The 11,843-nt window shown below is 39.4% G+C and overlaps 1 protein-coding gene across 1 annotated transcript in view; it reads right to left on the bottom strand.

Moving 5' to 3' along the window:
- The window catches only part of KCNIP4 (potassium voltage-gated channel interacting protein 4), a 207,812-nt gene extending 196,338 nt beyond the window's left edge, over positions 1-11,474 (bottom strand). The window contains exon 1 of the mRNA XM_058546815.1: positions 11,317-11,474. Coding sequence (XP_058402798.1) covers positions 11,317-11,374 — 58 coding nt within the window. The 5' untranslated portion in view covers positions 11,375-11,474. The remainder of the gene's footprint in view (positions 1-11,316) is intronic.
- Between the last annotated feature and the right edge of the window lie 369 nt (positions 11,475-11,843).

Raw genomic sequence — 11,843 nt, forward strand, 5'->3', positions numbered from 1 at the left:
GCCATTCTGCAATCAAAATCCCCAAGCCACTGAGGAGAGATCTAACTAGATTTCTGGTGGCAATTTAACTCCAACTTGATGCAATCAATACTCTGTACAGGCAAGTGTGATGCCATTAGAGGCTTTCCCTCTTTGTAGGTTCACAGATTTAGCTTTTTTGAGCAGTGGAGAGGCACGTGACGTTGAAGTCAATGAAATGATAGCTTCTGAACCAAATTCTGCAGTTATTAATGCAATCATTGCCTTTTGCTCCAGGACTCTTACAAAACTGACTTGACTTCCCCAAACCAATTTAATGCTGGAATGCTCAAGGAGAAAACTAACATTAAAGGCAGGGTGCATGGTGTTGCTACAGCACTCTGTTATTTGTGCTCTACTTTTTTTTCTGTTCTCCATTTCAAAATACTCACATTCTTTTATGGAATATTATTCTAAAGTGATGTGGGGATTTATTTATTATGGACTAAATGTTCGTATCCCCCAAAACTCATATGTTGAAGCCTTCTAACACTCAGTATGACTGTATTTGGAGATGGGGCCTCAAAGGAAGTAATTAAGGTTAAATGAGGTCATAAGGATGGGGACCTAATCCAGTAGGGTCTCCTTATAAGAAGAGACACCAGAGAGCTCTCTCTCTCTCCCTTTCTCCTTGCAGACACAGAGGATACCGTGAGAAGGCAGCCATCTACAAGCCCTCACCAGAACCTGACCATGCTGGCGCTCTGATCTTGATCTTCTAGCCTCCAGAATTGTGAGAAAATAAATGTCTGTTGTTTAAGCCACCCAGTCTGTGGTATTTTGTTACAGCAGCCTGAGATGACTAATACACAATCAATCTGAGAAATTCTAAATATTGGAATCAATTTGGTAGAAGTGTTAGATAAATTATTCCAAAATCCTTTTTGGTAGAAGTGTTAGATGAATTATTCCAAAATCCTTTTTGCTAGAAGTGTTAGATGAATTATTCCAAAATCCTTACAAATGTGATTAGAATTAATATTAAATTAATACGGAGGAGAAACTATTTGATCATCTAGAAATGATTAGGCATATGATCTTTTTTTAAGTCTCAAATGAGAGCTAGCAGCTTCTGGTCCTGTAGTTTCCTTCCCAATAGAACACTAAATATTTCCTCCCTCCCCACACCCTTTGCCCCATAAACACACTCATGCAGCTTTTTTGAAGAGGCATCTTCTACTTCGGTTTAAAGGTAGTAATGTTTCAATATAATTGAGACCGGATTAACAATATATTGTATTCATTCGAGTGTTGGACCTGCATTACTGTGTTTTACTGAGTCAATAAATTTACTTTTGTGATGGAAGAAAGAAAGTGAGAGGAGAAAAATCTGGGTTTACTTAAGTGGTTGAAGAAAGCACACTGGATTTGGAAACTGGGCAGTCAAAAATTGTTTACTCAGGGGACCCAGGTTTCTTTCTTTCTTTCCTTCTCTTTTTAAAATATATGATAAATTTATTAAAAAGCAGACTTGGCTTTCCTGCAGCAACAATGATAAACATATGCTTTGCTTACTGTCACATTCCTGTAAGTGACATGGTGCCTCGCACAGAGTGGGCACTTTATAAATAGGTACAAATGAATGATCATTAATGAAATATATGGCTGCACTACAAACACTTCTTAATAAGAAAAAAGGAAAATTGTAACTTCTGCTTTTATTATTTATCTATGACAAACTTCATAGTAGAAGAGATTGAATATTTTAGTCCATAATCTATTAATATTCTAAGTATTTTAAGCCATAATATTAAGTATTTCAACCATAATCATTTCAAGGCATTTTTTTTTCTCAAAATGACAGTGATTCACCAAAAAAAGAGGAGAGATTATGGTTAAACATTTTCATGGATTCATATATTCAAGGAGCAAAGGGTATTTAATTTTATTATTCAGATTTAGAATTACATTTTCATTATCTTCTCAAAACTCCTTTATACAATGACAGTGATGTCGTTACTGAAGATTACCCAATTATCACAATATGAAGTACTAAAGTTATTATCACATTTATTCTTCCCTGGTCACCACCCTCAAAAATGTAGAATTTAACTACCTAGTTATAGAAACCTCGACAAGAAGTATATTTTGCTAAATCAAAAACTGTATGTTTAAAAGCTATAAGAAATCATATACGGTTCAGAGATATTAGGAGGTTGTTTTCCTATTTAGAAATGATTTATAATAGAAAGCATAACTTTTCCCCTTACCTGACTTAATACAACTTTTGAATTACTAATCTGTCTTAGTAATTTTATACCAGATACAAAAAATTAATTATCGATTTAATATGACAACCATCCTAAGGGATGAGGACCCTGAACTTGTGCAACTGGCCAAGGCTACAGAATTGTTAAATGGTGCAGTGTGGATTTGAATCTTTGTCTGTTTGACTTAACAGTCTTTCTATTTAGCCAGTAAAGTGTGAGTTGCCTTTTCCTCCTCTGTCATCCACCCCAGGGGCTTCTGGGTCTCTCCTCTGGAGCCTCGTAACGGCTTGTGCAGAGTTCATTTATGGCACTTCAACATTTTCATAGTATCTGTCTCCTAGACCCCTAATGATCAAATGCAACTTGAGACTTCCATATCACAGGAACCAGCACAGTGTATGTACAATGTAATAATAAATACATTGCATATAATAATAAATATGCTGTAACTTACTGAATGAATGGATGGTGTTAATCAGATCCATCTTTGTGTTCCACAGCCACACACGCTCATTCTAATCTTGCCAGTGCGTCCCCAAATTTGGACTTCTCCATGAAGAGTTATCAAAGGAAAGTCATTTTCAATGCCAAAAATGGGTCAGCCAATATTCTTCTTCTCCTAGAAATATGATTCAGTTTTTGCCCTAGTGAGAACGGGTCATGCAGGTTGGCAAGTATAGTCACATGGAACCCTTCCCTGTATTTTTCTCGAGAAACAAGCAGCCTTTCTATGCAGGATTTAAGGAAAACATTGTGTAGAAATCATAAATCAACATCTCCATTTCAAAACTCTAGGCACATCCATTCTTCATGATGTATGGCTGCATACTCACAGAGCAAAGCTATTTTTAAGAACAAATATCAACCCAGGTGAACACAGGAGCTCAAGTTAGAAAGTGATGACAAGAACAGAAAAATCTGATGGGCTCAAAGTAATAAACTAAGTCCATAAACTTAGTCCATAGACTAAGTCCATGGTCCATAAGCAAGTATATCTTCTAAGTTGCTCCAAATTGATTTCTTAGGATTCTGTAATCATGGACAAAATATGCTCTTTTATGAAGAAGGCTTGGGGAGATCCCTTAAAAACTTGGTCCCATGAAGCCTGAGGCCATGACATATGATGTTATTTTGTGCAAACCAAACACTGAATTCATGTCTTTTGATGGGATGATTGAAATTTTGAAACCAAATCAATAGATAGATATTTAATGTATACCACATACCGTGCAGGGTGTAGAAATGATTAAATCCTCAAATAATTTACAGTTTGCTTTATTCAATAACACGATAATCGTGATAATGCAAAGAAGTGAATCAAGATGTAATTAAACAGTTAAGCAACAACAGCATCAAGAGTGCACAAGGTACTATGGAATAATCTACCAACTAAGCTGGGCAGGCGACATCTGACTTGCGGGATGTAAGTGGTATTCAGACAACTCTGATCACTTCATGCCCACACTGCTAGCAGACACCGCTAATCAGTCACCCGGCTTTATCCTGCTGAGCCAGGTGCCTCCCTCAAATCTTTCTCAATTCTGTGTGTTTGGCAGCCAATTAGCTAGAGCTGCCTGGCAAGATGAAATCACTCTGTCATCTCTGTCTTATATTATTCCTCACACAGTTTGGGTCCCCTAATCATATTATTTACCATTCTCTTGGACTCTTGGCAGGTGGTCTAGATTGTTTCACTTAACATCTATTTCAAGCTCCTTTTTGAGAGTCATCCTTTGTTGTAGAGATTAGAAAATTAAATACTGCCTAATCCAGACTCCCTTGCAGCTAGCATTCTCTATTTAAACTCCATCTGAATTTGAAAAGGAGGGGAGAGAGACAGGGCTAAGGCAGAGGTAGCATGGCTCTGCAGTCACAGCTCCTGGATAGAGGGGTCTTGTGTTGCAGTGGTCAGCTGTGCTAATCATGGCAGAAGAGGGGTGAGTCTGGGAGCTGGGAGTTGTACCTAGAAGCCCCTCCTAGAGCTTAGCTTGTTCCTCCAGCCCTTCCAACTTGTTTGTAAGCCACCTAATACCTGCTAATAAAATTCTTTCTTCTGAAATCTGATAGAGTGCACTTGTTGTCTATAATTGAACCGTAATCTATATAGCCTTTGTCCCTTGAACAGCTCTTAATATATAGTCTGCCCAGAACTGAGTAGAATAGATTTCTACTTCCTCCTTATCTAGAAACTGGATTTCTGTGAATGGACACTGATATCACAATAGGTATGGGAAGCCTTCAGCCACCAGCTCTGCAGCTAAGAGTCTGACTTTGTACAATCCCCTCAATCCCTCTGAGCCTCAGGGTCCTCATCTGCAAAAAGAGAGGCTTGGTCCTGATTAATGCCAGGGCCGCTTCCATCTCTATCATTCTTTACACTTGACAAAATGATTTTTCAACATGTCCCTTTAAATAACTAGTTATCCAAGACATTAAAAAAAATCTACATATCATCTACCCTGAAACTTTCTTGCATAAAGTGAAATCATTTTTTTTTTTGGAAATATAATTGATCACATGAAAGAGTGGTCACTTGAAGCTACTTCTGAAATAAAGTAGATAAAGTCTGAGATAAAGAAATTTTAGGGATCCTAATTTATTGTACAGACGTGGAAACTGAGGTCCATTAAGGAGAAATTACCTAAATTCATACATCTATGGGATGACACCCATTTCTTCATATTCTAATTTTATTTATTCATTATTCCAATTTTACCAGAGAGAAAAAGGGAAGAATATATGAGAATTTAGGTTCCCATTATTTGCATAGAATGAAGGAGGTAAACTGGGGGTTTACATTTTTATTTCTCAGCAATGCTCATTTATTAAATGACCAGCCCTTGTGCCATGTCTTTTTCTGTATTCTTGATACTTGTACAACTTCAAACATCTAATGCTTCATATCTATGTGTGATTTTCTAAATTTTATTATAAACCTTTTGATAAGGATCTGCCTTTCCATTCTCAGTAAACCCCGTTGTGCCTTGCATTACATAGGCATTAAATAAATGTTTGCTATTATTTAATTAAATTATACTTAAGAGCTAATAAACTTTTACCTCCAAAAAGATTCAGCTGGATAAAAATTCAGACTACTTTTTGTTAAAGTTTGCTATGACTTCATCATTATTATGTAGGTATTGTTTTGTTAATTTTCCCCACGTCATTTGAGGTGATGTTCAAAAATGTATTCACTGCAGATGAATAAAATAATAGGTTAAAAAAATGAAAGACTAGTCAAAAATTAAAATAAAATATAGCCAGGTTAAAGAAGTATATTATAATGCTTTTAATCAAAATGCAATTAGTCAATAGGGGTTTTAAATTTGACGTTGAAATTCCTAGCAGCCAAAGCAAGAAGTAAAACATAATCTCTTCCAAAAAAATTAATGACCACTGCACATAAATTTATAAGGTGCTTAAGAAGACAGTTTTTCACTAGAACTGAGTAGAATAATACGGTGAAAAAAGCATCTAACTGAAGTAGGAATAAGATAAATAATTGCTAACATTTGCATAGCATCTATAGTATAAAAAGCATTTTTAAATACATTAAAGTTCACCTAAGCCACACAACAATTCTGATGTATGTATTATGTTTATTAGTAGTGTTTCAATTGTTAAAAGAAAGAAAGAAAAAGAGAAAGAAGGAGCGAAAAAGAGATAGCGAGGGAGAGAGACAGATGGCGAGAGGGAGAGAGGAGAGAGAGAGGGAGAGAGATATTAAGTTTGTCTGGGTTCAAAGCCCATGTCCTGCTGCTGAGCCAGTGGCCTCCTTACTAACCAACCACATGACCTGGAGCAGGGTGTTACTCTCTTGCACTTCAGTGCCCATGACCTTCAGATACGGGATAATGATCCACCCCTTTCCTGCCAAAAAGGGTTACAGAAGCAAATAATGAGACGCATGCAGAAGCCCTCCGGGGTACTATTATAGTAAGTACACTAATTGCACTATATATCAATAACATCAATAACTATAATTTAATCACCAAACAGAAAATATAGGATTATCTAAAAGCAATGGTTTGATTTGCGTATGTTATAGGAGATATTGCTGTCTATTCTCAAATTGTCAGTGTTCTCCGATTTCTGGCCTCAAATCCCTTCTGAGGGGCAGCCTGCCTGGGGTGAAAGAAGGCAGGCAGGAATTTGACCAGTGACCCTCTTGAGAGAATACTTGTAAAATGTGTCTCAGCAACATCTTCTGAGAAAATTAGGAGTCAAATCCCGGAGCCAGGCAAGAATTACATTCGAACACCTTGTTAACCTTAGCACAGATTGCTACTATCTGGGCCTCTGGTTTCTTTAGTAACCTTTCTGAATGGGCATTTATAGGAAAATGTCCTAATGGAAGTGTTGTAGAAGGAACCACATGAAATTCACTAGAGTGAGGAGTTTCAGTTTTATGGTCCAGAGGATGTGGTAGGCAGGGCTCCTAATGGCCAGTGAAATTCCTCCTCAGAAGAACACAAATCCAATGTGACATCTACAAAACCTACCACTGTGCTCATTCCTTCAACTGGAAAATAGGGTGTTTCATGCAGAAATGCACCGAAAATGAAGACTGCTACTAAAGTCAAAGGGCAATAGAAACCCACTGTACTTTCTGACAACTTCGCAGTGTTGAGTAAGACAGGAAAGTTACAGATTCCTCTGCAGGTGAGAATTTAAGTACAGACTTTTTTCCTTTTACTGTATAATAAAAACTGATGAGGAAGAATACACAAAATGTGGTTTCCCTTTAGGCAGATTTCAGTAGATGTATCATTATATATAGAATGATCTTCAACGAAATTGAGAGAGAAAGGAAGACTTCGGACCGGTCATTGCCTAAATGTCACTTATTCTGCAGAGGTAAGCAACAGTATCTTTTGCAGAGGTTTATTACAGGGTGGCTTCAACAGAGCTTGACTATTTGGGAGACGTGCACACCTCTGAAATAATGTAAGCTAAATTTGCAAACATCTGTAGCTGTCAAGAAGCATCAGAGTACTCAATCCTCCTCTTTGTTTTCGACAGCAAACAGTGCCTGGAAGAAGTGTGTTGATTTTCACCAGCATGAATACCAGGAGTTGCAGACACCATCTTCCTAGGGGAGGAAGGTAATGGAAATGCACAGCCTATGAAAAGATTGACATTGCTGGCTGGGCACAGTGCTGGGGATTAATCCTTCCCAGCTGTGGGATGCCAAGCAAAATGGAAATCCAACCACTACAGAACATGCTGAAATCAGTAGGTCTATAGAAATCTCTAAATGTTTACTCGGGCCAGATAGAAAATGTTCCATTTAGTGCCTGCTGTAGAGGTTTAGTTGATAACACTGAAGAGGGAAGTTTGGTTTAAAATAAGGCATTATTCCTCTGTCCTAAGGCTATCATTTAAGAACAGCATGAGAGAAGATAGTCACAAGGCCAATTGGATGACATGGTCTACCTCTTGGCTCCTGACAATAGGTGGCCAAAATAAGTTCTGTACTTTTAAGCAGTATGTGTTCATTGTCTTCTATTATTACAATGGCTATCCTATAATGATATACACTTAGACAGCATTTAACTTGTTAGGGTTTCAGACAGTTACCTATATGTTTATTTACAAATGAACACAGGTTAAGGTTTGGTTCCAAAATCCTCAAACTGTATCTGCAGGAAAGAGTGTGGATGGGAATTACTGAAAACTAAGATAAGCTAATTCATAAAGGAGGCTGATAATTAAAATTCTTCCTCCTTCTATCCTCAGTCTTTGTTGCCTTCCTCCACCTGGAAAACTCCTACTCGTCCCCAAAGCCCACTATGCTATCTCTCTTTGATGCTTTCCCCAGCTCCAGAGAGTTTGGTGCTTTGTTTTTGTTTCTATCACACCACTTTCATCATATTTTATGATGTTTCTGTTTATATATCTCTCTTCCCACTTTGAACCCTCTAGGATGGAAACCATATCATTAATAGAGTTGGCATAAGGTTGCCAAAAATGGGTTCTGCAACCAGACTACCTATGCTCAAACCCTGGTTCCACAGCTGTGCGACCTCGGTGCAATCTTTAATATCATCTGTAAAATGAGGAAAATGGGTGTAGGTTTTTTCCTTTTAGCACTTTAAATATATTGTGCCACTCTTTTCTAGCCTGTAAGGTTTCTGCTGAGAAGTCAGCTGATAGCCTTATGGGGTTTCCTTTGTATGTAGCTTGCCTTTCTCTTGTGGCTTTTAGGATTCTCTCTTTATCTTTAATTCTGGACATTTGGATTATGATGTGTCTTGGTGTGGGCCTCTTTGGGTTTATCTTGTTTGGTGCTCTGTGTGCTTCCTGTACCTGGATGTCTGTTTCCTTCCTTAGGTTAGGGAAGTTTTCAGCTATTATTTCTTCAAATAGATTCTCTGCCCCTTTGTCTCGTTCTTCCCCTTCTGGGACACCTATAACACCGATGTTAGTGCGCTTGATGTTGTCCCAGAGGTCCCTTAGACTGTCCTCACTCTTTTTAATTCTTTTCTCTTTTATCTCTTCAGCTTGGGTGATTTCCTCTAGTCTTTTGTCCAGCTCACAGATCCATTCTTCTGTATCCTCTACTCTGCTTCTGAGTCCTTCTAGTGAATTTTTCATTTCCAGTATTGTTTTCTTCACTTGTTATTGGTTCTTTTTTACATCTTCCATTTCTTTGTTGACATTCTCACTGAGTTCATCCATTCTTCTCCCAAGATCAGTGAGCATCCTTAACACTCTTTGTTTGAACTCTCTGTGGGGTAGGGTCCTCATTTCTGTTTCCTTAGTTCCTTTTCTGGGGTTTTGCCCTGTTCCCTTACTTGGAACGTATTCCTTTGCCTTCTCATTTTACCTCTTTCCCTTCACTTGTGTCTCTGTATTAGGTAGGTCAGCTACCACCCCGAATAGCTAAAGGAATCCTGAGGAAAAAGAACAAAGTTGGAGGTATCACAGTCCCTGTTTTCAAAATATACTACAAAGCTATAGTAACCAAAACAGCATGGTACTGGCACAAAAACAGACACACGAATCAATGGAATAGAATCAAAAGCCCAAAAATAAACCCACACATCTATGGACAGCTAATCTTTGACAAAGGAGCCAAGTACACACAATGGAGAAAGGAAAGTCTCTTCAACAAATGGTGTTGGGAAAACTGGACAGCTACATGCAAAAAAGTGAAAGTAGACCATTACCATACACCATACACAAAAATTAACTTAAAATGGATTAAAGACTTGAACGTAAGACCTGAAACCATGAAAATTCTAGAAGAAAACATAGACAGTATGCTCTTCGACATCAGTCTTAGCAACATATTTTCAAGAGCCATGACTGACCGGGCCAGAGAAACAATAGAAAAAACAAAAAAAAATGGGACTACATCAAACTAAAAAGCTTCTGCACACCAAAGAACTCATCAACAAAATGAAAAGACAACCTAACAATTGTGAGGAGATATTTACAAACCATACATCTGATAAGGGGATAATCTCCAAAATATATGAAGAATTCATGCATCTCAACAACAAAAAAACTAACAGCCCAATTGAAAAATGGGCAAAAGACCTGAACAGACATTTCTCCAAAGAAGATACACAAATGGCCAACAGGCACATGAAAAGATGTTCAAAATCATTAACTATCAGGGAAATGCAAACCAAAACTACAATGAGATATCACCTCACGCCTGTCAGAATGGCTATAATTAACAAGACAGGAAACAACGAGTGTTGGAGAGGATGTGGAGAGAAGAGAAGTCTCATACACTGCTGGTGGGAGTGCAAACTGGTGCAGCCACTATGGAAAACAGTATGGAGATTCCTCAAAAAATTAAGGATAGAACTACCATACGATCCAGCTATTCCACTGCTGGGTATTTATCCAAAGAACGTGAAAACACCAATGTGTAAAGATACATATACTCCTGTGTTCACTGCAGCGTTATTCACAATAGCCAAGACTTGGAAGCAACCTAAGTGCCCAATAAGGGATGAATGGATAAAGAAGATGTGGTATATATACACAATGGAATACTACTCAGCCATAAGAAACGATGAAATCCAGCCATTTGTGACCACATGGATGGACATTGAGGGTATTATGCAAAGTGAAATAAGTCAGAGGGAGAAGGTCAAATACCCTATGATCTCACTTGTTAAGTAGTAGATAATAACAACAACAAACAAACACACAGAGACAAATATTGGATTGGTGGTTACCAGAGGGGAAGCGGTGGAGAGGAGGGCAAAAGGGATAATTAGGCACATGTTTGTGGTGATGGATTGTAATTAGTATTTGGGTGGTGAACATGAGAACATGATGTAATCCATGCAGAAATAGAAATATAATGATATACACCTGAAATTTATACAATGTTATAAACCAATATTACTGCAATAAACAAAAAATAAATTAAAAAAATATATGAATGGCCTAAATACACCAATTAAAAGACAGATATTGTCAGAGTGGGTAAAAAAATAAGAACCTAGTACATATTGTCTACAAGAAATGCACTTGAAATATAAAGACTCATTTAGGCTAAATATAAAGGAATAGAGAATAATCTACCATAATAACGCTAATCAAAAGAAAGCTGAGAGGCGGAGTCAAGATGGCGGCGTAGGCAGACTCTGAACTCACCTCCTCCCGTGGACACAGCCAATTTACAGCTACTCGTGGAAAAATTACCCCTGAGACAGAACTGAAAACTGCATAAGAGGAACTCCTGCAACAACGGACAATCCTGGCTGAGGTGGAAGAGGCAGAGACTCCCTTCTGGAGAGGAAAAACGCCTCCTTCACAAGCCGCCAGCTTCACGGCCGCCGGGAGCAGCTCACAGGTCCACAGCCTCCCTGGAGACGCGGGGCCCTGAGCCGGGAGCGCCCCCGCTGTGGGCATTTTGTGGACCCAGCACAATCGAGACCAGCGGCATAATATCTGACTTTGCCTGCTACTAAAACACTGGGGAGCACCCCCAGAAAACCCGGTTCACAAAGAAACTAAAACTGGCTCTTAAAGGGCCCGCACGCAAACTCACCCATTTCAGAAAGCATCCTAAAATCACCAGAAAGAAAGGTGCACAGTGCTGTGGTGAAAAGAGACTCACCTAACAGGCCCTGAGTGCATCTCAGTGAGGGGTGAGACCTCTCCAGGGACTGGGACATTGGCGGCGGCCATTGTTGTGGCCTGGTGTGGGCGTGCTGACACAGACACCATTGGAGTTCTCCCTGAGGCCTGCTAGCCCAGGGTCTGCCCCACCCGCTAGAGCACCGATTTAATCCAGCTCAGCCAGGGCAGGCAGCCCACCCTAGAGACTGGCCCCACCCAACAACAAGCCCTCAGGCAACTTGTGGGCCTGCATAGATTGGTGACTGGATTCTCTGCAGCCTGGCAACTGAGCCGACTTGAGCGGGGCAGGGTGTGCACAAGGAGCGGGTGGAGAGTGTGGGGCGGTGGCAGAGTGTGTGGGGCTCCTGCCGTGGAGAGACTGGGTCCGCTTGGGAAGGTCGGGGCACGCACACTGGGCAGGACTGTGTTGACTGTGTGTGTGGACCTGTGGGCGGCAGGGTTTGTCAGCTGCAGAAGACTTGTGCTTCTCAAAGACCCACATAGGAGGTTTGCCCCACCTTCCAA

This window comes from Diceros bicornis, chromosome 8 (assembly GCF_020826845.1).
Source record: "Diceros bicornis minor isolate mBicDic1 chromosome 8, mDicBic1.mat.cur, whole genome shotgun sequence".
Classification (NCBI taxonomy): Eukaryota; Metazoa; Chordata; class Mammalia; order Perissodactyla; family Rhinocerotidae; genus Diceros; species Diceros bicornis.